At 40.1% G+C, this 27,094-nt stretch overlaps 1 protein-coding gene across 4 annotated transcripts; it reads left to right on the forward strand.

The window, feature by feature from the left end:
* The first annotated feature begins 15,268 nt into the window (after positions 1-15,268).
* LOC133126930 (leukocyte elastase inhibitor-like) lies at positions 15,269-26,557 on the forward strand. 4 transcript variants are annotated; one of them, XM_061239440.1, is made up of 7 exons: positions 15,269-15,436; positions 20,444-20,459; positions 21,022-21,143; positions 22,790-22,907; positions 23,297-23,439; positions 25,816-25,983; positions 26,159-26,557. In XM_061239440.1, exons 1-7 carry the CDS (start codon positions 15,269-15,271, stop codon positions 26,555-26,557), a joined length of 1,134 nt encoding a protein of 377 aa, XP_061095424.1. The 4 variants fall into 4 exon arrangements, with proteins under 4 accessions (XP_061095424.1, XP_061095421.1, XP_061095420.1 ...); XM_061239437.1 differs by lacking the exon at positions 20,444-20,459 and having other exon boundaries at positions 15,269-15,455; XM_061239436.1 differs by lacking the exon at positions 20,444-20,459 and having other exon boundaries at positions 15,269-15,440; positions 20,983-21,143.
* The last annotated feature ends 537 nt before the right edge of the window (positions 26,558-27,094 follow it).

The raw sequence follows: 27,094 nt of genomic DNA on the forward strand, positions 1-27,094 counted from the left end.
AGGTCGTTGGTGACCCTGACCAGTGCTGTTTCAGTGCTGTGGGCGGAGCGGAAACCGGACTGAAATTTTTCGGCAAGGTTATTGCTGTTCAGGTGATGTTGTAGCTGGGTGGCGACTATTTTCTCCAGGACCTTGGAGAGGAACGGGAGGTTGGAGATGGGTCTGTAGTTTGCATGAAGTTCCGGGTCTAGGGTGGGTTTCTTGAGAAGGGGAGTGATAATGGCCATTTTCAGAGCTGGTGGGACGTGGCCGGACTGTAGGGAGTGGTTAATGGCTTCTGTGATCAAGGGGCTTATGGCTTTGATGTGCAGTTTGACCAGGGCTGTGGGAAGGGGGTCCAAGAAGCAGGTGGAAGGCTTCATTCGGCCGATGGTGTCCTCAACCTCTTGCTGCGTGGTGGGAGAAAAACAGCAGAGAGGCTGGGAAGGCCCAGGCTGTGGGCTAACAGTCGGCCCGGATGAAGAAGAAGGGGGGGCGGAGAGGGAGGAACGAATGTTTTCAACTTTTGTTCTGAAGAACGCAAGGAATTTGTTACACTGTTCTATTGTGGCTGCTCTGTTTGTGGGGGTTTGTGGTTTTAAGAAGTGGTCTATGGTTGAGAAGAGCTGTTTTGAGTTGCCAGGGGTGTTGTTAATGATGTTAGAGAAGAAGTTAGCCCGTGTCTCACTGAGTGCCTTTGAATAGGCCTTTTGATGGTCCCTGTAGGCCAGTTTGTGGACCGTTAGTCCAGAGGCAATATGACGCCGCTCAAGGACACGCCCAGCCGTCTTCATTTTTCGTAGCTCGCTGGTGAACCATGGAGCTGAACGAGAGAAGGTAACGGATCGAGTTTGTAGTGGGGCATGGGTGTCCAGGAGACTGCTCAGGGATGAGTTGTAGAATGCCACTGATTCAGTGGCTGATGAATGGGTGGCAGAGGAGAGAAGGTTGAGGGGTTAATGTTTTTTAGGCTTCTAAAATGAATTTGACGTTTGGGTTTAGTGTGGGAGGGGGGAAATGGCAGGAAATTACCTTGTGGTCGGACACGCCCATTTCATAGGCGACCAGATTGCTGACCAGGGCGGTGTCAGTGATGACCAAATCCAGTGTGTGGCCCTACCTGTGTGTGGAGACATGGACCTGTTGTGAGAGGTTGAGGGAGTCGATGAGTTGCAGGAATTCAGATGCAAAGGGGCAGGAGGGGTTGTCAACATGGATGTTGGCGTCTCCGAGGATTATTATGTTTGAGGATGAGGTGCAGAGTGTTGTGAGAAGGTCGTGGATTTCGGAGATGAAGACAGAATTTGGTTTAAGTTTGGGTGGCCGGTAGATAAGTACTATTGTCATATGGAAAGGTGGTTTACATTGAACAGCAAGGCATTCAAGGTGCCTTGTACACCTTGTACAAGGTGGACCATCTAACATTAAACCATTATTTTCCTTGAATGAGTTACATGGTGTGCAGACGTATCATTACAGCCTTTTTTACACTAAAGAATATGTATGCTTCCTTCTTATTTTGGTTTCATTTTTTGTTGTACAGCAAGGAAAATAAATGCAAACAAAAACATGTATGTAATGCTGACATTGTTTTTTTTCTTCCTGGCACAGTGTTTTGAATGTACAATGTATTATTTTGATTTAATAAACTTATGGAATTCGGCAGTATCTTTCTATTTTGAAAAAGGGTAATTCAGAAGCATTTGCCACTTGATACAATGTGAAATGCGTGCTAAGACACTATTAATCATCAGGTCTGTCATTTCATTAAGTTAAACGCTGCTTTTATTTGGCAACATGCACTATAGCAACCAGGAGTTCTGAAGTCCCTAAGTGCACTGACGCAGAATGGACAGAGCGGGAGACACATTGACATTCTGTTGCGGTCTAATCAGTATTTTGGAAATGATGCACTGCAGGTTTTGGCCACCAGGTGGTGCCAATTTCAGCCACCACCTAGCTCGCAGCCAGTGGAGATGCCAAGGGATTCGCAGAAGGCATTCAGTAGCTCCTTGAGGTAGATCTCTGTCTATAAGCATTTTGACCTGCCTGTACTAGCCATGATGGAAGAAACTTTCATGGAGAACTTCATTGCATTGATATTTGACTGCATTATGTGTGTTTGTGTACATATGTACATGCAAAAATTGGTGGAAACACTCCAAATGATATACAACCAAATTTGAAACAAAATCAAAACATGAATGAGATAATAACATTGAATCTTGGGTTGTCTATCGTTCAACTGAAGATGATGGGGTTTGCAAGCCATTTTTTCTGCCAAGTCCTTGCGGAATAAATGGTTTTGATTTATCTGTCATGGGTGGGTATGTGCAATGTATACACATACATGTTAAACACTCATGAGTGTGCACAGATTTTTATAATAATACAACTTATTTATTTATTTATTATTATTGGTTGCTTTGAGTTGAAATGTTGAAGAGTAGTTTTAATCTGAGAGCTTTCAACTGCTGAAGTAGTATGAATAATTTCTGCTTGTATTGAAGAAAGTAGAGAGATCTTTGTATTGGTGTGTATGAAAAACTATATGAACCTGCCAGTTTTTGTTGAACTTTTTAGGTTTAAAAACTGTACTGTATATACAGGGGTTATATTTTCACCTTCCATTGTATGTTTACTGTATTCTTTGATATCTAAATGTTGTCTACTGGTCAACTACATTTGTAGAATGAATTTGGACTCCATGCAAATTGTTGATTTGTTTTCCTGGAATTAACAGCAATAAATGAAATACACCACCAATGTTGTAATCTGTGCACCACCTAAAATATTACACCAAATTTTTCTTTAGTGGCATGTTGTCCGATAGATTCACAGTGGGGTAGCGATTGAATAAGAAAGCAAGAAAAAAGCAACAACATGAAATAGCCTCAATTGTTTAGGCACTAGAAATCTAAATAATTATTATTGGAGTCTTGAGGGTTTCCTTCCTCTTTCCTCTATCCCCGGAAACTGATTTTACAACGGGTCTGCCTGATTTGGTCCTTTCTGGTTAAACTATCCCTTCTGGTCTACTTGTAGCTAGCTGATCAGAATATAGGAGCTAGCAACCGTTGGTTACAGTGACTGAGCGCCTTACTGCAACGTTGCTAACATTAAACGACATCAAGCTTAAGCGAAGTTGTAAATATAAACGGAGTTGTAAATGACGCAGCTTGAATTCACGTATCTAGAGAAAAGCGAATGAAAGCGATGTTGTGTTCACTCTCTCCTTTCATGTAGACTACAACTTTTGACTATTTTACTTCAGTCCTTAAGTGTTAGATGGGTTTCACCTAGATAACATAATTCACCTTAAAGAAGGAGCGTTTTCCTGTCGGTTGCACCAGTTTTGCCATTTAAGGTATGTGAAAACAGTTTTACCACTGGTGTTGAGCATCCTCAGTGGAATCCTCGCATCCGTTGCTTGTGCCGCAGGTAGGGTTGGGTTTGATTACCCACGAGTTTGCATTGAACTAATGCATCGCTCGTAATGCAATCTCATGTCTCTGTTGGTTAACCTTCGATATCCTCATTACTGCGACTAAATGTAGTGAGCTAGCCGACTGTATTCTTTAAAAGCACATGTTTTATTTTAGCATATGACTACGTATGTGCATGTGGGAAGAATGCAGTAGAATGTTTGCATGGCTCTGCACTGAAAATGCTTGGAATTGTTGAAAAAAGGAAACGGGTTCTTCCCACCCAATTCTGCAACAGTGTCAACTTTTGGTCCGTAGCTATATTATCAGGTTTGACAGGCAAGGGCAAGCTGTTCCCCGCAAAGATGGCATGGTGTGTCTCAAATTATCTCTTGAGAGGTGTGACTTCTAAACGTTAACTTTGCATTTTTAATATTGCTACTAAACGTTACTAAAATCACTTGAAATGTTACTGAAATAATTTCATTTGTGTTTGGCGATCTTTGGCATGCGTTTAAAAGCCGGCAATTAGTCCTGATCTTGTGTCGGTTTTAAATGAACTTACGATAGGGACATGAGAAATATGTTCCTTCTAAAGTAAGTAATAATAAGTCATAATTCTCTAAGAACGCAAGAGCAGATACAAGAAAATAAAACCAAATGTAAAATTTGCCACCCGCAGCTAAATTTGCCACTCCAACAGCACTGAAAGGGTGCAACCCAGATAGCAAGCGACTCCGATCTGGATCTGCACCAGTTCCGCCTGACTTTGGGTCATATTCGGCGCATATCTGGCCCAGAGATACTTGCTATCTTGCTATCTGGGGAAAATAATGAAAAAATATAAACACTCGACAGTGACCTACTGATGTGTCGCAGCTGCGCTATGATATCCCCTCAAGAAACTTGAAATTGTCCGCTCTCCACTACCCATCATATGGTGCTTTTCTGTGATCTTGTGTCACAGTATTTAGTGGCAAAACTGAAGGGTGAAGTCAGGTAAATTAGGTCATCAGTTAAAATGGGCCAGATAATGTTGATATAAGAATAAGCAACGGATGAACATCTAGAAATAACATTTTATGATCCGTGTCTTGATTGCTTCTTTCAGAAAAATAGCGATAATAATTTTATTAACCCTCCTGTTGTGTTCCGGTCGAATTTGACCGATTTAAAAGTTCTCTCTCTGAAAAATGTCGTTAATTTAATATGATTAGGGTAATTTCTTAAGGCTCCATGACTTTGTCCACACAGGACAACACACAAAATAAAATGTGACAATTTTCATAAAAATGTAGGTATTTTATTTAACTTTTCTATACCTGTGGTGTTCCTGGTCAAAAATGACTGGACTTTAGAAATTAAAGGGTAAGACTACATCTAGTGTTTATGGACACACTTCCGCAGCCGATAACCACTGACACTGCCTGATGGTCAGTTTCAACCCAGTAATCATTTAATAACAAAATTACAGGGGAATATGGAACAGCGGCCGCCAACACTACAGACATTCTTCTAGCAACTATACTCCAAAATAATGAAGCTGCCACACATTCCCAAACAATATGAATAATAGCAGCATAATTCACTTTTGGGATAAATTCATCTGAAATAATTTACGGGGAGTACAGTATAGTGTGTGCATAGTTGTAAGACTTACTGAATGTTGTTACAGCCAGGGTGTCACGTTTCAGGTCTGTCTCGCCATGTTTTATGTTTATTCATGTTGTCTTAGTCACGTAGTGTCTTATCATGTATTATGTTAGTCTAGGTTCGTCATGTTGTTTAGTGTATTTCTTGTTACGATTTATTTTCTCGTCATGTCTAGTTATGTTTCGTTACGATTATATTACCTGGTTATGTTGAGTGATTATCGTCTTAGTTTCGCTTTGTGTTATGTTTCGATGCATGTTTATTGTTACGTTAACTGGTCGTTGTTATGCATACACTTTTACATGTTTTTCCGCAAACCTTGCGTTCCGCCTTTTCTCTCTCTCTCTCTCTCTCTCTCTCGTTCTGTCATTCACTCCCTAATTATTTCCATTTGTCTATTTACTAAAACGACTAACGCTAGATCAGGATTGGGTAGAAACTAACAAGACTAATCATGTGTTCATGTTACCTTACGTTTCTCGTGCATGTCATTTACTAATTTACTAATGCTAGGGCAGGATAGGTTTATTACTAACGATTACTAATCTCCTTGTTAAACTTGTCATCCATCGCACCTGTTTTCCATTTCCTTGCTACGCTCTAACTAATTGTCTACACTTGTCTACACCCGCATTTATAGCCCAGTCGCGCAACTGTTCTTCGCGAAATTGTCTGCCTCTTGTACTCCAAAGTAACTCTTGAGCATTTCTATTATTGATTACACGTTACGATCCAAGCCTGTTTACCGACCATAGTTTATTGATTTCTGTTTTGTTGACCACCGCTTGTTTTTGACCACGTCCTCGCCTACCGTCTTTGTACTTTTGCCTCGCTGATTGTTTTATGGTTTCGACTTCCGCATCGCCCTCGACTACGACTCTGCCTGCCGTCCGCCTGTACTTCAGCCCCGCTGACAGCTCTCCTGCTACCGGACCTCCCTGCACGTTTACCGACTACGAATTTGCCTCTTCCCTCGGCACCGTGCTTTTTGTTTGTTTACTTTTTGTTTGGCTGTATCTACGTGTATGGACTTTGCTTGTGTTGACTACTCCCCTGGGATTCGTCCCGAATAAAGCCCTGAGGGGTCTTTATATTACTATTGTTTCGGAGTCGTGCATTTTGGGTCCAACCCCCACGCACCCGTCTCACAGGGCTTCTTACTGACCTTACAGAAAAGTGAGGTTGGTGGATCAAAAGTGAAATCAAGATTTATTTTTGGTAATTATATTTATATTAAAAAAACTGTGACATAATAAAACCACAAAATTGCGATGCCAGATTGTTAAAAAAAATTCAGCGCCCCCCTTCCCAAGCTCACTGTTTACAACCCGCACCCGTATATTAACACTAACTCTAATTGGAGTAGAAGGGGGTACAGTTGGCTACCAAATTGGGAGAAAAAGGGAAAAATCAGAAATACATTTTTATATTTAAAAAAAACTTAGAGGTCGATTAATGGAGAGGTGAAATACACTTTATTGATCCCACACATGGAAATGTAATTGTCAAATTTGTCAGGAGAATGATGACAATGGAAGCTGTTTTGTTGCCTGTGAAACCACTGATAATACATAAGTGAATGCACTAGGGGCTCTATTTTCCTGCCAGTATGTGGTGTGTTTCGAGCTGGTTTGCAATTTATTTAATATTTTCCAGATGATCCCGATGCCTCTGGTAATTTTGAGACTAACTGCTCGCCCAAGTGGGAGGAGAGTCACTGCTCAGGGTGTGTCAGTCAAGTGGAAGCAGCTCATTGCTATTTTGGTGCCAGGTTTAAGGTGCAAGTCGCAGGTTAGTCTATGGCGTACTGCTAATTTGCTGATGATCACCCTACTCAAAACCGTTTTCTAATATTTTGGAACCCTTTTATTGAAGCCAAATGAGATTCATAATTTCTTTTACAATCAAAGGATTCTCTCCTGCTTAGTCTAATCAACTGTACGTCGATAAGAGTGGCTGCCAAATGCCATTAGTGTAATGTGATGTAATGTAATGCACCTCAGGTCTGACAATCAGTCTGAGGATTTAATCCCTGTACCTAACACAGCAGTCAGGGTACCGTTGGCTATGACATATGGCTATGGTCTGTGCGACCCTCCAAGGATATGCCTCCCCAGACCATCACTGAACCACTGCCAAACCGGTCATGCTGGATGATGTTACAGGCAGCATGACGTTCACCATGGCGTCTCCAGACTCTTTCATGCACTCAGTGTGAATCTGCTCTCATCTGTGAAGAGAACAGGGCACCAATGGCAGACCTGCCATTTCTGGTGGTCTCTCACGAATGCCAATCGAGCTGCACGGTGCTGGGCTGTGAGCACAATTGTCTGTGGCCACCACATGCAAACCATGACCGTTTTGGGGGTTGTCTTGCTTTGGCATCTCCATTGCACTGTTGTCACTTTCATTTGCACCAAAGCAGGTGAAACTGATTCACAATCACTTGTGCTTCCTAAATGGACAGATTGATATCCCTGAAGTTTAACTGACTTGGTGTTACACTGTGATGATTAAGTGTTCCCTTAATTTTTTTGAGCAGTGTATTACACAGGACACGGCTGGGACATTGCTGGGTGTAGGCAACATTGGCGATGACATTGCCAAACAATTCTGCATTCCCGCGATCACAGCATCCACCCCCATCCCCAGTCTGCAATCTTCTCAGCTGAGAGGGACACACCAACATGGCTGCATGCACTTTAAAGATTAACGTGGCAGTAGTATATTGACAAGCTCATTTGCTCCATTGACAAGACTAACAGTGAACTTTAAATATTGTTCATGTTCACGATACAGTAAAGATACTTGCCAGTAAAGATAGTTGCTTCCATTTCTCTTCGATATGACTGGTTTAAATTAGTTATTTGCTATTTTATACACCTTTGTAAATCTATGAGATTGAACTAAAATATTATTGAGCTGGAAGTCAAAGTCAGCTGCTAGACTGCATGTTGCAACACAGTCATAAGGGGAGTCTTCCAACATGCAAAAAATCAGGTTATGAAATGGGTGTGTTCAGGGTTGGGCCGTGTGCAATAATTGTGAAATCATTTTTACACTACTATTTGAGATACAGTCCCCTCCAAAAGAATTGAAATAGCAAGGCCAATTCATTTGTTTTTGCAATACTCTGAATACATTTGGGGTTGAGATGAACAGGAAGACAAGATTTCAGGATTTCAGCTTTTATTTCCAGGTATTTACACCTAGATGTGTTAAACTACTGAGAACATAGCGCCTTTGGTATCAGACTACCCATTTTTTAGGTGAGCAAAAGTATTGGAGTATTTAAGTAAATGAAAATAAATAACACTTAATATTTGGTAGCATATCCCTTGCTTACAATAACTGCATCAAGCCTGCGACCCATTGACATCACCAAACTTTTGCATCATTCTTTTGTGATGCTTTTCCAGGTTTTTACTGCAGCCTGTTTCAGTTGTTGTTTGTTTCGGGTGGTTTTTCCCTTCAATCTCCTCTTCAGAAGATAAAATGAATGAAGGCCTATGTTGTGTTGGCAGTGTGTTTTGGGTCATTGTCTTTCTACATGATAAAGAAGACTACTGAATTCATCTTGCTGCGACCATCATGAGCAGAAGCAGTCGTACAAGACTAAGCCATGACACTTTCTCCACCGTGCTTCAAAGATGGGCTTGTATGTTTTGGATCATAGCATATCCCTTCTTTCTCCACACTTTGGGCTCTCCATCATTTTGGTAGATCTTGGTCTCATCAGTCCATAGAACTTTTGTGGCTCATTTCTGTACTTCTTTGCTTATTGTAATCTCGCCTTCCGATTCTTACTACCGATTAATTGTTTGCATCTTGTGGTATAGCCTTTATATTGCTGCTCTCTAGATCTTCTCCAAACAGTTGATTAAGATACCTTCACCCCTGCCCTGTGGAGATTGTGATGTCACTGGCTGATGTTTTGGGGGTTTTCTTCAGAGTTCTCACAATGTTTCTGTCATCAACTGCTGTTGTTTTCCTTGATCAACCTATTCCATGTCTGTTGCTCAATACGCCAGCAGTTTATTTCTTTTTCAGGACTTTCCAAGTTGTTGTACAAGCTATCCCCAATGATTTCCCCTCTTGTCCCCCCCTCTTAAGCTCCAAAATGGCTTTTCTCCCAAAGACAGCTCTCTGGTATTCATGTTGGTTTATCTTTTCAAACACAAATGCAGTCTTCACAGGCAAAACCCAAGGCTAAAACCAAGAGTAGACATTCAGAACTATTTATTGTTTAACCCATCAATCTAACAGGACACATCTGGGCAACAAGAAACACCTGTTTCACATATAAAGTCACATGTTCCGATACTTTTACTCACCTAATAATTGGTTGGTCTGATACAAAAGGTGATATGTCCAAAGTTGTTTTACAGATATTTATAAAAATACCAGTTAATAAAAGCTGAAATCCGATCTGTCATCTCATGTACATCTTTTGACCTCAAACTCAATTGTCTTCAGTGTATAGCAAAAACACAGGTATTGAACATGCGGTTTCAATACTTTTGGAGGAGACTGTACATGTACAGTCAGAGCTTGCTCCAAGAGAGCTATTAAATATTCATTCATTCATTATCCTAACCAGCTTATCCTGAACAGGGTCGCAGGGGGGCTGGAGCCTATCCCAGCATACATTGGGCGAAAGGCAGGAATACACCCTGGACAGGTCACCAGTCCATCGCAGGGCACACACACCATTCACTCACACACTCATACTTACGGGCAATTTAGACTCTCCAGTCAGCCTAACCTGCATGTCTTTGGACTGTGGGAGGAAACCGGAGTACCCGGAGGAAATCCACGCAGACACGGGGAGAACATGCAAACTCCACACAGAGAACTCCCCTGGCTGACGGGGATTCGAACCCAGGATCTCCTTGCTGTGAGGCGGCAGTGCTACCCACTGCACCATCCGTGCCGCCTCAGCTGTTAAATATGCCGTACTTACACAGTTTCTCAAATATATTAATCGTTATTTGACTAGGAAGTCACATTGAAATTAAAACCTCTTTTACAAATGAGACCAAGCCAAGACAGGGTCAAATAGCAACATTAAATTATAGAATCACAATTACCCGTACAATACAGTACTATCCATAATAATGTAGGTATATACTACTATGGTCAATCCACAGTGAAATTAAAGGTTTAAGAGTATGTTGACGCATGGCTTGATATGTTCACAGGATTATAGCCACACTGCTATCCTAACCTGCTATCCTAACCTAACCTGCTTTCATTAGAAAATGTGTTTAGAAATATTAATTTAAAGACATTTGGTTTTTAAATGTAAATCTCAAGTTACTTGTAGACAAAAACCCCAAAGTCTTTTTAAAAATGTATTAATCAGTATCTTTCCTTTTTATCATTCTGCCTTCCTTTTCTTCCTTTTGACTTGTTGAAGTTACCAGGTTTAAGTGTCCTTAATACAAAGGACCCTTTAGTATTCTATGTAGATCTTATTTCAATTTTTTGATGAATAGGACAAAAAAGATAGGACAATTTATCTTGTCAGGAAAAAGTTAGCTTGAAACAAGCTCTTTCAGATTATAAATATTTTTTGTTATAATAGAAAGTGCTAATGGGATCATCAAAATGATTCATTAATCAGAAGAAATTGAAGCATGATATGCCTTGCTTGCATTTCTGTAAGGAAAGCTGTGTCACAAAGTGCTTGTCTGTGCCTGTCTTCCGTCTCCCCTTCATGAAGCTGATGATGACATTCATGCTGGATTCAACAAACTGATGTCTGAGCTCAACAAAGAGGGTGCCCCGTATGCTCTGAGCCTGGCAAATCGCCTGTATGGGGAGCAATCTTACGAGTTTGTGGAGGTAATGTTTTGTTGATGAATAGCACAGATTTGCCAATACATGCACATACTTGTAAAGGAATGTATGCACAGTGGACAAAAGACAAATTAAAATGGATTATTGCAGGATAAGATGAGTTGAGAATGAGTGTTGAAATCAGGTAGTAATTGCACTGTGATTTGTGATAGGTTCTCTGTAACAGTTTCTGTGTCATAAGCCTCCAGCCTGTACTCACTGATGCTGACCAAATGGATCATACTTTTAAGATTGGATTTATTTATTTGCATTAACAATAGTTTATTTTCTATTCCTTAGTTGAAGGAGGCGAGCATTTAGTAAAAAAATATTGCAACTATTGTAATGCAGCACTAGAATGTGCAGGTAGTGCTCCATATCCATTCACTGAGCACTTTCTTTGTTGTTAAAAGATTTATGTTCTGCATTTTGCATTGTAGGTGTTGAATTTTCTGTTTGTGCATGTTCCACACCTCTTAAAGAGTAATCGCATTATTCAAGACATACTGCATTATATTGTGCTTTCTTGTAGATAAAATCAAGAACCTGCTGTCGAAAGGGACTGTTAACAGTATGACCAGTCTGTTCAAGCAGCTATTCAAATTGAATAAGGTAACATGCTTACTCAGTTTCCAGATTACTCTGTGACTCCTAAATAATTATGAACTGTTGCCGACACTGACGCTGGAAAGGTTTTTATCCTCTGTGCTGTTGTCACACTTTTGTAATTTCTTGACATCAGTTTGCTAAAGACGGGACTCCAGAGCATAATTGCTCTCCTCTTTAGTGTTGCAGTTAGGTCAATGATCCAACTTTGTGTTGAAGTGAAATGTTCTCTCCATGACAGTTGAATGATAAATTCTGCTTTATTTTCCTGTGTTCAATTTTAGAAATGTATCTTTTGCAGTGGTATGCAAACGTTTGAGCACCCCTGGTGAAAATGTATGTTTTGTATAATTTCTCTAAATTAAAGGAGGTTTTAAAAACCCCTGCCGGGTACCCACTTACAGTAAGCACAACATACTTCTGCAATAGCGTGAGTATATCACCGCTTTAATATTGTACATGGATTGAAACATATATTTGAATGATCTGTAACATCTTCAATTTTCAGAATGAAAGTAAGCCAGTACAGATGATGGAACAGACAGGCAACTTTGGTTTGGCGTTCATTTGGGAGGTCAATTGTCAGATTCTGGAGATGCCTTATACTGGTAAAGAGCTGAGCATGCTCATTATTCTGCCCAGAGAGATTGAGGATGATTCCACAGGGCTTGAGAGGTTAAGACTGAATTTGGGTTACAATAATTGAATGGCTTTATCAGCTATAATACTGCCTCCAAGGCAATCAAGACAATACCTACTGGGTTCAAACTTGGCAGAGTATGGTATATGATAGAGTTTCCTAAACTTTGAGAATCCCACACTTGCAATTTTCTTTTTTTCCTACAGTTGGAAAGGGAGCATACATACAAAAAGCTCATTCAATGGACACAGCCTGAAAATATGGATACTCCTGAGGTAAATGTGGCTCTGCCCAAGTTCAAGATGGAAGAGTGCTATGACCAGGAAGATATTCTGGTCAGTATGGGCATGAAGTATGCCTTCGATGTGGCTAAAAGCGACTTCACTGACATGTCTCCCTGCGATGACCTGGTGATGTCCAAAGTGGTGCACAAGGCCTTTGTGGGGGTGAACAAAGAGGTCACAGAGGCTGCTGCTGCCACTGCTGTCATCATTACTGTTGAATGTGACATGCTGTACCCAAATCATTTCATCGCAAACCATCCCTTCCTGTTCTTCATCAGACACAACCCCACTCAGAGCATCCTCTTCTATGGCTGTTTCTGCTCCCCTTGAAGTCTTAAACTCTGCAGTTTCCAGTTATAAGCAGGAGTCTAAAGAATGACTGTCTGCATGTTAAATAGCTCTGCAATGATGTTTGCTTTAAAATAATATTTCATTGTTATCTGCTTCTCAGAGCTTAGACAATCCTGCTGCAGTATATTGTTTTCTTTCATGTCCATTGTATCCTCTTTGAAGATTAATACTGGCTTAAGACCAAAGATTGTTTCCTTTCTGTTCATTATATTTTACTCAACAGTAAAATGACAAAAAGCAAGTAATAAAAACAAGAAGCAGTAACCTTGTGAAAATAAAAGTGCACAAAAGCCTACTGTGTTGGTTGCTTTTTTCACTTAGCTGCTCAGTCATTGCATCAGAGGAGAACATTTTATGCACTGCTGGTACATGCAGAATGCTGGTGCCCAATCATTCAAAGATTTTTTTTTGTGTGACAATTATTCCAAGAAAAAAGTCTCCATATCTGGAGATTATATCTCCATAATCTCATCTGCAGTCACATTACAAAGAAACAAAAATAAAAGTTTAACAGGGCAAACACGAATGACCGATTTCCATACAGGCGGTTTTCCAAGTTTAGTGTGTGTACTTCTGTGGACAGATCGTACTGTACGATGTGGGCGTGCCTGGCTAAGAAGTACTCCTTGTGAAGTTTCAGCTTCACTCATTGTCTGTGATTGACTAGACACCACTAGAAATAGAAAATTGGAAAGAAATTGGAAGAAAATAGGAATTGGAAGAAACAATAAGAGAACTAGGTGAGTATTCAACCAGCTTGCGTGGCATCAACTTTCAGTGAGATATTCTTTAGACATGTCTTTAACGTAGTAGACACTGCACTAATCCTGGAATGGTAATCATAATATCAATTAGCCTATACGATTAAATGATTAAACGATTAACGATTAAATGCCTTACTTATGCAGGCTTGTATGTTACAGCCAAGATGATTTTAAATCGAGTGTGGTAATACTATAATACTAAAAGTGACTGGCACCAGTAGCACCAATGTAAAACCTATCACTCTACTGTAGGGTCCTCGCACGGGCCGCCAAATAAATGTAGGGATTTTACTCAACGAAACCGGGGCGGCAGTTAATGTTATGTAGCAGTAGAACTGCAAAAAGTAATCAGTCTCATAAAATTAGTTATCAGAAATATCTCACCACAAATTTAGTATTTTAATTAATCATTAAAACAACTAATATTAATGATTAAACATACCGATAACCTGAAGGTTGAAAGTTCTTCGAAAGACTGCTTTAACTCGGCTCTCATGTCTATGTGACGCCAAAACAGACACCGGGTTTAATAAAATATATTTATTAAACAAACGTACAAACACAGAACAGATAAACTAACGGGAAGTTATTAGGGTGTGTGTGTGTATGTCCCTTGGACAAAGGAAAGGTAAATTGGGCGTGTCAGTGATAGAGTTAGCTGTGAGAAGAGACTACTTGCGTAGTTTTACTCTAATTACCTACGCGAAAGACGGCGAATCAATTCATGTATATATATGGCTAACAAAATACATTCCAATGACAAGACGACACATATAGAACACAGATTCACAATATCAGTCAAGACTAAATTAAACACTGGCTATGCCTGAATGTTTGTTCTCTTACGGAGTCCATACGCATTGGATCCAAAAGACGCGCTGTCCTTATAGGAGCCGCGATGGTGCTGTGAATGCGTGTCCTGGAGAGGTGCGCAAAGCTGGGGCGTTCCCATCTTAGCCGCTCGGTTGCTGGAAGGATGTTAGCTGGTGGATGTTTTCCGGGTGGAAAGGTTCGTTGATGTTGTTCCTTGGTGAGCTTTGCAGAGGTAAACTGATGTAGCGTTCCGCGTACACCAGTTTCCACTCGCTATATAGGCTACCAAGTTACCGCGAGGTAACTAGGTGTGTCCGTAGGCCTGGTAGTGCGCTGTGCAGCATTCAGCCTCTGTTCGAGTCTCGGAGCAGATGAGCTGAAGCGAATGGCCAAAAAGGGTGCGTCGAAGAAGGGAATGAACAAGAGAAGGAAGAAGAGAGGGAAACCGAGAACATGTCTTGCTCTTATACGGGAAAGTTTATTGCTCCCGCCATTACGGGATTGACTGAAGCAAGCTACACGTCATGCGGGTTGGACGTCGCGGAATTGTCTTGTGGGAGTTGTAGTTCCTACACTACCATTAACATACTTATGGAGGGCAATGTGCTTGAATGCAATTGCTATTCATAAAAAAGTGGATATTATATGTGGGATTCTCATCATAGTCAGCCGTGTCTGGAAATACCAGTTTTGGTAAAGGTATAGCAGCCATAGAAAAGTGAAAAACTGTTTTCCTTCTTAACCAACAAGCAAACGTATGTAAAGAGTATTTAAAAGAGTGAGTCAAGTGTATGTAGCTATAGCTTTCCAGAACTGTATATTCTATATTATTCTACTGTTGCAAAAAGATATTTCATTCCTATTGCATGATGCATTTCTTTCTGAAATGATTGCCCTTCCAGGAGACCAACAATGGAGTCACTGGGTGCTGCAAATACCAAGTTCTCCTTGGACCTGTTTAAGAAGATAAGTGAGAGTAAGAAAACGGACAACATCTTCTACTCTCCACTCAGCATCTCCTCAGCTCTGGCCATGGTGTACATGGGCGCCCGGGGGAACACAGCTACACAGATAGCTGAGGTGAGTTCACCCAGGCACAGTGCCACTCTCAGACGTCCCAGCACAACACAACTGCATTAATAAGCTACAGAGGGATCATCCATTGAGAAGACTTACTGAATGTTGTTACAGCCAGGGCTTGTTACTGACCAAACACAAAGTGAGGTGGACGGATCAAAAGTGAAATTAAGATTTATTTTTGGTAAAAGAGATTCGCAAACAAACTATTGAAGAAGCATCAGCACGCCAGTTCCAGTGAGCCATTCTGTGAGAGAGAGCATGACTGGAATCAGCCTCCATTAAAATGTCCCACTCAGGTGCTGGCAATCACCTTAATCAGTAGGCTACCTGGGAAAAGGACAGGTAAGAAAGTAAGGAGACAATGGCTTTCATAATGGCATGTGCTCCCACCAGGACTGGAGAGGGTGTCATTCTTAGGTACACCTTATGCAAAAACACCTTTTAAAAAATCCTATCCACTCTGCCCACTTGTGGTTGAGTTGACGTGTCAAATTATTGTTGCGTTCATATTTATATCACACAGAAAAACTGTATATCATACCCAAAATGCCAGATTGTTAAAAAGACTAAAGTTGCAAAAACAGCAGTTTAGATTCTCATCAGCCATATACTAACAATCTTTGATACCATTTCTCTACATCAAAAAAAATCATGTTTCAATATGACAGTTGAAGTTTACTGAAGTTGAAGTTCATTTTGTAATCTGCTTTTGTCGAGAACTATATTTTTGCTGCGACTATACTGAAGCAAATGCCAGTTTGAACTACTTATTCTTTTTGCGTAAATGCATTGCTAAGTCATTTCAGTACCTCCTTAAATGGGCCAGTTTCATCAGACCAGCCCTTACGAACTGGGCCCCTACACTGGCCAAAATCAGAGGAGGCAGATTTTTTGAACGCAGTTCTTCCATTGTCCATATGGTCTCGCACAGAGTGCATCGATCCATGCCCACAACACAGAGACTTAAAAGTGAGTGAAATCAGCTGTGTGTAGGCTCTAGCTCCATCAGGAACAAGTGCCGTTCCAGCTCTAGACCTAGTCTCTTTCCAACTCACATCAATTTTAAACAGGAACCTCCTGTAACCGGAAAGCCATGAGCCCCCTGTACTCCCTCCTGCAGGGGCAGATACAGCACCACTGCCCTAAGCCAGGGCTGCCCTGATGAGAATAAATGAACCAGTGATCTGACTGGAGGAATCCTTCAGTTGGTGTCGGCACAGCCAACTTGTGCCACTAGCTGATGCCATTATGTTATTTCAAATCAACCCCCTACCTCTAAAAGATACCTGTGAAGAAGCCACCTAGACATTTTCGCACAAGCCTTTTCAATCACATCTTTCCAATTTATTTTCATGTTTTGCAAAGTACCTAAAAACACGCCCAGCACTTTCAGCTCTTGCTGCTTCCAGACCAGACTACCTGGCAGTTTACCCTGGCAGTGCAAGCCTGCTGATACAGGTACAGCCAAGGGTAACACTAGGGGCTCTATTTTACAGCCAGCATCTGGCGTGTTTCGAGCTGGTTTTCTGTCGATTTAATATTTTCCAGATGATCCCGATGCCTCTGGTCATTTTGAGACTAACTGCTCGCCCAAGTGGGAGGAGAGTCACTGCTCAGGGTGTGTCAGTCAAGTGGAAGCAGCTCTTTTAGGTTTAAGGTGCAAGTCACAGCCTGATGATCAGCCTACTGAAAACCGTTTTCTAATATTTTGGAGGAAAAAAAAAAATTTTTAAAAGAAGAAAAGATAAAACCATTCTGACCACTGTTGTGAGGATGTACCGCCATTGTGTAGGCAGCACGGTCAGTAAACAGAGGCAGGGCTAATAATGTTTAGTGCAGTGTCTGTTCACTCTGAGAAATGGGAGTAACATATTACACAGGACACGGCTGGGACAGTGCTGGATGTAGGCTGCATTGGCGGTTGTCTTGCAGTCCATCTGTGGGGGACTCCAAACAAAGTGAAGAAAGTAAAATTAAAATCCAAGGGGATGCACTGACAAATTCCCCTCTGCAGTCCACAATCACAGCATCAACCACCCCCATCCCCATCTGAGATCTCCTCAGCTGAGGGGGACACACCAACATGGCTGCATACATTTACATTTTAGTCATTTGGCAGACGCTGTACTAATTGTAATCTCGCCTTCTGATTCTTACTACCAATAAATTGTTTGCGTCTTGTTGTATAGCCTTTATATTGCTGCTCTCTAGATCTTCTCCAAACAGGTGATTACGATACCTTCACCCCTGCCCTGTGGAGATTGTGATGTCACTGACTGATGTTTTGCGGTTTTTCTTCACAGCTCTCACAATGTTTCTGTCATCAACTGCTGTTGTTTTCCTTGATCAACATGTTCGATGTCTGTTGCTTAATACGCCAGCGGTTTCTTTCTTTTTCAGGACATTCCAAGTTGTTGTACAAGCTATCCCCAATGATTTCCCCTTTGTCTAAGCTTCAAAATGTTTTATTTTTCTCCCAAAGACAGTTCTCATGTTGGTTCATCTTTTCCAACACAAATGCAGTCTTCACAGGCAAAACCTAAGGCTAAAACCAAGAGTAGACATTCAGAACTATTTATTGTTTAACCTATCAATCTAACAGGACACATCTTGGAAAAAAGAAACACCTGTTTCACATGTAAAGTCACATTCCAATACTTTTACTCACCTAAGAATTGGGTGGTCTGATACAAAAGGTGATATGTACTAAGTTGTTTTACAAAAATACCAGTCAATAAAAGCTGAAACTCTGCGGATCTGTCCTCTCATGTACATCTTTTGACCTCAAACTCAATTGTCTTCAGTGTATAGCAAAAACAAAGGAATTGAGCATTGTTCCAATACTTTTGGAGGGGACTGTACATGTACAGTCGGAGCTTGCTCCAAGAGAGCTATTAAATATGCCGGATTTATACAGTTTCTCAAATATATTAACCTTTATTTGACTGGGAATTCACATTGAGATTAAAACCTCCAAGCCAAGGCAGGGTCAAATAGCAACATAAAATTATAGAATCGCAATCACCAGTACAATACAGTACTATCCATAATAATGTAGGTATATACAATTTCAAGTGCATTGCAATACATACAGTATGACAGAACATAACACATGGCGGTGAAATGAACACATCAGTGTTACAAATGTTAAATGTTCTCTTTTGCCAAGTTTTTCCCCCTATGAATATGGTCAATCCAGAGTGAAATAAAAAGTTTGTTAAGAGTATGTTGACGCAAGGCTTGATATGATGTTCACAGGATTATAGCCACACTGTCGTTTGATTTTCAGTGTCTACTAAAGATGTCTACGTGCATGTCATCACGGTGTTAAAATGTTGATAATGCTATAGGTGCTTCGCTTTAGAGAAGAGAAGAAACCTGAAGCTCCTGGACTGCAACAACAAGAAGTAAAAAGTCAGCTTCCATCAGGGGTGTTGAAGGTGAGAAAACATGTAACTGCAGCTGAATTTACTAACCACAAGGGATGTCTGTAAATTGTGTTAACAATGGGTTTTGGGTGGGTGAGTGGTGAGCTACATTATCGTTGAGGTAATTTTGCTTTTCCAATTTGCAGAGTTTGTCTTTGCCCTTCCCTGTACTTATACTTTTGTATACTTTGTATTGGACATTTAAATACATTAGAAAATGTCTTTCGAAATATTAATTTAAAGACATTTGGGGCCTCATTTATAAAACTGTGCTTAGGATTCACGTCAAAAGTTTGCGTAAGCATGAAACCTAGGACGTGCGTACGCAAAAAAATATTCTGATTTATAAAACAGTGCATACGCACGTCCCACGCCAGTTTTCCTTTATAAATCACAATCAACTCTAAATGTGGCGCAACTTTGCCAGCTTCATGTCCCGCCCACAGTTGCCTATAAATAGGCAGTGAAACACCCCTAATGAATATGCATTTCACGAAGACGACAATGGCAAACGCTGAAAAGAAGGCCAAGAAAAGGGATTTCAGCCATTTGATTGCCTCTGAAAAGCTACAGGTGTGGGAATTATCCTGATTGATTGTAAATGACGAACATTTCTGCACAACGAATGTGATGATGACGATGATAATAATAAATAATAATACACGTTATTTGTCTAGCACCATTGAAAACACAGTTACAAAATTAAGAGATAAAACGAACAAAAATGTATCACAATAAACACATTATAAAACATAATATATGAATATGATAACAATATATGAAACTATGCTCGTATCTGCCCGACTGACGCATTGTAAACGGCATCAGTGCAGCGCAATTTGTCCGACTGTTCACCATATTATTTATGAGAATACATTTAATAACATGAAGTATTGTTTAACAATTCGTCTACATATTTGAGGGATTTTACAACAACTCCGTTCATATTTATCATCCTAAATCATATTTTTTGGGCACTCCAGGGAGCATCAATCAAACCGCTGTTTGTTTATTCGTTGTAAGAGAGGCTTTTATCCGTTTTTGCAAATTAACTCTTCGTATATGATACGTGAGAGGTAATATTTCATTACATTACATTACATTGCATGGCATTTAGCAGACGCTCTTATCCAGAGCGACGTACAACAAAGTGCAAATTAAACACAAGAACAAGTGCAAAGAGGACCTGAGAGTACAGTATAGTTCCGAGTCCTAGTGTAAACATGCAGAAAATCAGAACCCTTTAAGAGTACAATCAACAACAATGCATTTCGATTTATTTTACACAGTGGCATCTGTTGTATATCATTTTCGACTTCTCTCGTCGACAAATGTTGTGTTGCACTTAGGAAGGGAGAGAACCCGTATAGCGAGATTCAACAACACTTTAATAAGTATAACAGGGACGAAGCACGTCCTTACAGCAGCCATACCCAGCCACAACTCCCGGCAAATCTTTATACCTTTTTACATCCTGTTTCACTTCCCGTTTTCCTGGTCTTACGTCACGAGCATTAAAGGAACAGTTTCTAATTTCTCCAGTTAATGTGCGTACGCATGGGTCAGAGTTTCCGTGGAGGACCGCACATTTTCCCGTCAAGTTCGTTTTTTATAAATGCCAAAGTTTGCTTAGAAAGTGGCGTACGCATTCTTTTGTGCATACGCAACGTTTATAAATGAGGCCCTTGGTCTTTAAATGTAAATCTCAATCCCAAAATTCTTGTCTTTTTTGAAATGTGTTAATCAATATCTTTCCTTTTTTATCACTGTCTTCCTTTTCCTTTGGCTTGTTGAAGGTACCGGGTTTAAGTGTCTTAAGTATTTTAGTATTCTACATTGATCTTATTTCTATTTTTGATGAATAGGACAAAAAAGATAGGACAATTTATCTTGTCAGGAAAAAGTTTTTAAGCAAGCTCTTTCAGATTGTATTTATAAGACATAATTGTTAAGACAGGCTTTGATACAGTGCTACATCTTATATAGAATTTAGTTTCATATATTGTTTTGCTATAATAGAAAGTGCTAATGGAATCATCAAAATGATTCATTCATCAGAAGAAATTGAAATATGATATGCCTAGCTTGCATTTCTGTAAGGAAATCTGTGTCACACAGTGCTTGCCTGTGCCTGTCTTCAGTCTCCCCTTCATGAAGCTGATGATGACATTCATGCTGGATTCAACAAACTGATGTCTGAGCTCAACAAAGAGGGTGCCCCGTATGCTCTGAGCCTGGCAAATCGCCTGTATGGGGAGCAATCCTACGAGTTTGTGGAGGTAATGTTTTGTTGATGAACAGCACAGATTTCCAATACATTTGCCAATTCATGCACGTACTTGGAAAGGAATGTGTGTAAAATTGATTATTGTAGGATCAGATGAGTTGAGAATGAGACATTATGAGTGTTGAAATCAGGTAGTAATTGCACTGTGATTTGTTTTCAGTCAGAGTTTCTGTGTTGTTAGCCTCCAGCCTGTATTCACTTATGTTGACCAAATGGATCATACTTTTAAGATTTTATTTATTAGCAAATCTGGCACAGTATCAAAAATAGTTTATTTTATGTTACTCAGTTGAAAGAGGTGAGCATTTATTGAAAAACTATTGTAATGCAGCACTAGGGCTGAAAAGAGTGTGCATATCCACTCACTGAGCACTTTATTAGGAACATTTTTACTTTATTACCTGTTACAATGATCTAATCAGCCAATTGTGTGGCAGCAGTGCAATGCATACAATCATGTAGATATGGGTCAGGAGCCTCAGTTAATGTTCACATCAACCATCAGAATGTGGAAAAAATGTGTCAAACTTTGACTGACTGGTCAAAGCTGAAAGGAAGGTGACAGTAATGCAAATACCCACACATTACAACAGTGGTATGCAGAACAGCATGTCTGAACACACAATGCATCATGACTCTAAGTGGATTTGCTACAGCAGTAGAAGTCTAAAAAATAAGCTCAATAAATTCCTAATAAAGTGCTTGGTGAGTGTATATGCATTTAAGGAACAAAAATGAATTCCCCTAGCCTGGACCACGCCTTCCAGATTGCTTTTAACAGTATGTAATCTGTACTCCTTGAACCTCATATAGCCTTCAATGCAAGGAAAACTAAATAACTGTTGTTTTCAAAGACTTGCTCCATCTATCTCTGATGACTAACTCAGCTCTCTGGTCTACAGCACATGCTATGGATATCACCTAAATTGCAGTGACCTGGTACTTTTTAAAGTCCAGTGACTGCACTGTGCAGTTGGAGGAATTAACAAAAAGACCTTAAACTTGACATGATGATTTCAGTCATTGAATATGAACACATAATTCATGACACAGTGACTGGTGTGCTCCTGCTTTGAATCCCTATTTTATTTCGTACTGCATGTTTATTGTCATTTTAATTTTGAGATGCTGACCTCAATTAAAAGATAAAAAATTAAAATTAATTGATTACGGATGGTTGGCATGGATGGTGCAGTGGGTAGCACCTCACAGCAAGGAGGTCTGGTTCGAATCCCGGTCGGTCGGGGCCTCTCTGTGTGGCGTTTGCAAGTTCTACCCGTGTTTTCGTGAGTTTCCTCCGTGTTCTCTGGTTTCCTCCCACAGTCCAAAGACATGCAGGTCAGGCTGATTGGAGAGTCTAAATTGCCCATGGGTATGAGTGTGCGAGTGAATGGGGTGTGTGCCCTGTGATGGACTGGCGACCTGTCCATGTTGTATTCCTGCCTTTCACCCAATGTATGCTGGGATAGGCTCCAGCCCCCCTGTGACCTTGTTCAGGATAAGCAGGTTAAGATAATGGATGGATGGATGATTCTCTCCCAAACATTGATCAGAACTTGATATAATCCTTTGGAAATAATCAATTTTTCGGTGAAAGCCAGACACAGCTAAGCATTCACTATCTTTCTAAATCTGTAGAAATACATTCAGGACACAAAGAAGTTCTATCAGGCAGAGCTGGAGACTGTTGACTTCAAAAAAAAAGCAGAGGATGAAAGGGTGAAGATTAACAGCTGGGTGGAGAAGCAGACTCAAGGTAACTGCAGTTACAGACACATCTATAGGTTCAGGAGACTTTCATTTGAAATTTGCAGATCCTCTATCTTCCACTGAAATGATCAAGAAGTGGACAGCTGCTTGCTGTTGTCAGTTTCCATTGTTTGGCATCTAATAAATGATAACAAATGTGAATGCTTTACATCAGTGCCTATGTATTCCACTGAAATCAAGGAGACAAAGACTACTGGGTTTTATCAGTTCAAATATCTTGCCACGTGTTTGGTGTGGAAACGAATATGAACTTCTGCATGATCCACATCTGCAATATCCAAAACAATGCAGTTTTTCAGTAGCTTCACAGTATATCTTACTATACAGTACTATGACAGTCACATCTGTACAACACTTCCTGTCATTTTTTTATAGAGAAAATCAAGAACTTGTTGGCAGCAGGGATTGTTCACAATATGACCAGACTGGTGTTGGTGAATGCCATCTATTTTAAGGGTAACTGGGACAATAAATTCAAAGAGGCCAACACAAAGGAAGTTCCGTTCGAATTGAGCAAGGTAACAGCTCATGCTTACTCAGTTTCCTGACTAGAGTTCTCATTCAGAATTGTGGCCTGCACTGATGCAGAGAAGGTTTCATCCACCATGATGTTCAGTCTTTTCTTGACATCACTTTCTATGATAATGTTAATGAAGAACTGACTGCAGATTGAGCATGTTTTCTCTTATTATATCTGAGTGTTGTAGTGTTAGCCAATAATCCAGCCTTATTTTGAAGTGAAATGTTTCCTTTCATGAGAGACGAATGATCAATTCTGCTTTATTTTCTTGTGTTCTATTTTATATCTTTACATTTTACAATGTTATGCAAAAGGTTGGGCACCCCTGGTCAAATTGCATGTTTTGTTGATTTTGAAAAGAAGTGCAAGTGAAAAAAACAACCTTTTGCACTACTTATACTGTCGTAAGAAATCTTTGTGGCACCCATGGTGAAAAAGCTTTCACAATGAATATCTTGGTGAACAGAAGGGAACCTGACCTCAAAATGGTACAAATTTAAACATGACACATTTTAAAGCAAGATTACTTTTTATTTTACAGTTATTAATTTATTTAACATTAATCTTTTACAGATTTAAAAGAAAAAAGAAAAAGCCCTGTGCAAAAGTTTGGGAACCCTGTCATTTAGTACTTTGTAACTCCTCCGCAGGCAACTATAACAGCTTGCAAAGCCTTCCTGTGGCCAGCTAAGAGTCTTTCAATTCTCACTTTTGGAATGTTCCCTATTCTTTCTGGCAGAATACCTCTAACATGTATGGCATGTTTGAAATCTCTTCACTGATTTTCAATAATATTCAAGTCTGGGGACTGTGGTGGCCATTCCAAAACCTTCATCTCTCTTTCCTAGAGGTACTTCATGGTTGATTTTGAGGTATGCTTGGGATCATTATCTTGATGGAATACCCAATCTTCAACTTCAATGTCTAGACTCACCTTCGAACATTAGCCTCTAGAATGTCTTAATATGTGGTGGAATCTATTCTTCCTTCCACTCACACAATATTTTCTGTGCCCCCAGCTGCCACACAACAGTTGGCAAGGTGTTCTTCTTTACAAAGGCTTCACACTTTTTCTCAAAAAGATACTGTAAGGGTAATTTTCTTAATTGATTTGACAATGTGTGTTAACATAAAGACAATCACATGATTACAAATAACCTTTTAGTGATAATCCTTATTACTATGAGACCACTTTCTGAATTAAGTGCTTACTATGAGTCTTTCTCTGTCTCTCTCCAGCAGGCAGACAGCCTTTGACCTTAATGTCTCGCCTTCTCAGCTAGCACATTCTGGTCTTACAGCAAGGTCAACAAGGGGTATTCAGAAGACAAAATACTGATAAATGTTCATGGCCAGCTTCATGTCTTTTTGTTTTGGTAAAGCCCCCCCTTCAGGAAAAGTGTGTATAAGAGTCTTACTGTGTCTGATTCAAATCAGAAAGCCAGTAAGCTTTCTCACTTTCTGTCATTTCTTTGCAAATAAATACGAAAGTTAAAGAGAAGAATAGCTATTGTTGTGTTTTCACTGGATCCGTTTCATCAGACGATGCTCACCTGTGAAATGTTAAAAAGGGCATTTTCCCCTAACAATACCTTCTTTGGTGGTGGCCAAAAAGTTCAATTTTGGATTTGTCAGTCCAAAGCACATTGTTCCAAAAGGCTTCAGGCTTCTGAATGTTTTCTTTTTTATAATTTTGTGTTGAAATCGTAGGAAATGCTTCTTTCTGGCAACTCTGCCATGTCTTTACCAATGTCTTTGTTATTTAAAGTATATTGTATTGTTGTCCTGTGTCCTGTTGTCCTCTTTTTTGCAGCTCTTTTGTAGTGATGTGTGGGTTCCTCTGGCCATTCTGTCTGAAAATTGCCTTGACTTCAACTATTCTATTTATCTTCCCATTTCTAATAATGTTTCTCACAGTGGAAATAGGCAGTTTGAAATGTTGAGAGTTTTTGTAGCCTTCCCCTTCTTGGTGCAGATGAACCATCTTCATTCTGACATCCTTGGACAACTGTTTAGAGGAAGCCATGGTTGTTCACGCCAGACAGAACAGCCACTGCAGTTTGATACTTTAGTCATGGAGTTAAAAGAATAAAAAGTTCAGTCCTGAAATTATATTCGCCTGACTCATTGAAAAGAGTAACAAAGAATAATCCAAAAGGGTTCCCAAACATTTGCACTGGGCCCTTTTCCTTTTTTAAAATCATTTATAAACAGTTATAATTTGCAGAAAGGTCTCATGTTTAACTAACATTTACAGTTCAGGTTTGCTTCTGTTCACCAAGATATTAATTATAAATTATTTTTTTTACCAGGGGTGCCCAGATGTTTGCTTACAACTGTATGTGAAAGACTTCCACCATCTTGAATTTTTCAGAATGAAAGTAAGCCAGTACAGATGATGCACCAGAAGGCCAAATTTGGTTTGGGGTTCATTCCGGAGGTCAGTTGTCATATTCTGGAGATGCCTTACATTGGTAAAGAGCTGAGCATGCTCATTATTCTGCCCAGAGAGATTGAGGATGACTCCACAGGGCTTGAGAGGGTAAGACTGAATTTGTGGTACAATAATTGAATGGCTTTATCAACTATAATCGTGGCTCCAAGGCAATCAAGACGATACCTACTGGGTTCAAACTTGGCAGAGTATGGTATATGATAAAGAGTTTCTAAACTTTGAGAATCCCACACTTGCAATTTTCTTTTCTTTTTTCCGACAGTTGGAAAGGGAGCTTACATACGAAAAGCTCATTCAGTGGACACAGCCTGAAAATATGGGTACTCCTGAGGTAAATGTAGCTCTGCCCAAGTTCAAGATGGAAGAGAGCTATGACCTAGAAGATATTCTGGTCAGTATGGGCATGAAGGATGCCTTCCTTGTGTCCAAAAGTGATTTCTCTGGCATGTCTCCCAGCGATGACCTGGTGGTGTCCAAAGTGGTGCACAAGGCCTTTGTGGAGGTGAACGAGGAGGGCACAGAGGCTGCTGCTGCCACTGCTGTCAAGTCTAAGTTTCGATGTGGCCCAATTAGGTTCACCGCAGACCATCCCTTCCTGTTCTTCATCAGACACAACCCCACTCAGAGCATCCTCTTCTATGGCCGTTTCTGCTCCCCTTGAAGTCTTAAACTCTGCTGTTTCTACTAATAAACTGGAGTCTAAAGCAATAATGTCGAGACATTCAATATTTGAATAATATTTGAATAATATTTTCTGAATTACATCAGAGGAGAACTTTCCATGTACAGCTGGACTACTGGTGCCCAATCAACCAGAGGTGTTACTTGGGACAGTCTTGCCAACCAAAATCTCTATAACTGGCTAAAACGGTGGCAAATATGTTCCATGAAAAACCAGTGTTTTAGCAGGATGCAGCCACATCGTGTTTTCACGATATTCATGAAACTCTATATTCGTGATTTCTCCATATTCGAGACATATGTGGTGGCACTTGTAGATTAGCAACACTCTCCTCTGAAATCTATGCACACTCTGCACAAAGCCCACACTCTCCTGTTTCATTTCACAGGACTTTAAGTCCAGTTCATGAAGACCATTTAAAGTTACTGTAAAGATAAATCTGAATGGCTGCAAACTTGACTGAATGGTCTTACTATGGTATGGATTAAGCATCAGCAAAATTAGAGGAATCAAATG

Source organism: Conger conger, chromosome 4, assembly GCF_963514075.1.
Source record: "Conger conger chromosome 4, fConCon1.1, whole genome shotgun sequence".
Classification (NCBI taxonomy): Eukaryota; Metazoa; Chordata; class Actinopteri; order Anguilliformes; family Congridae; genus Conger; species Conger conger.

Bases quoted from the DNA above. Each gene is read 5' to 3' on its own strand.
- LOC133126930 (XM_061239436.1), top strand. From the start codon at position 15,269: ATGGAGTCACTGGGTGCTGCAAATACCAAGTTCTCCTTGGACCTGTTT. The intron at 21,144-22,789 runs GTAATGTTTTGT...CTAAATCTGTAG, and splicing joins AATCCTACGAGTTTGTGGAG to AAATACATTCAGGACACAAA. The intron at 23,440-25,815 runs GTAACAGCTCAT...TGAATTTTTCAG, and splicing joins TTCCGTTCGAATTGAGCAAG to AATGAAAGTAAGCCAGTACA.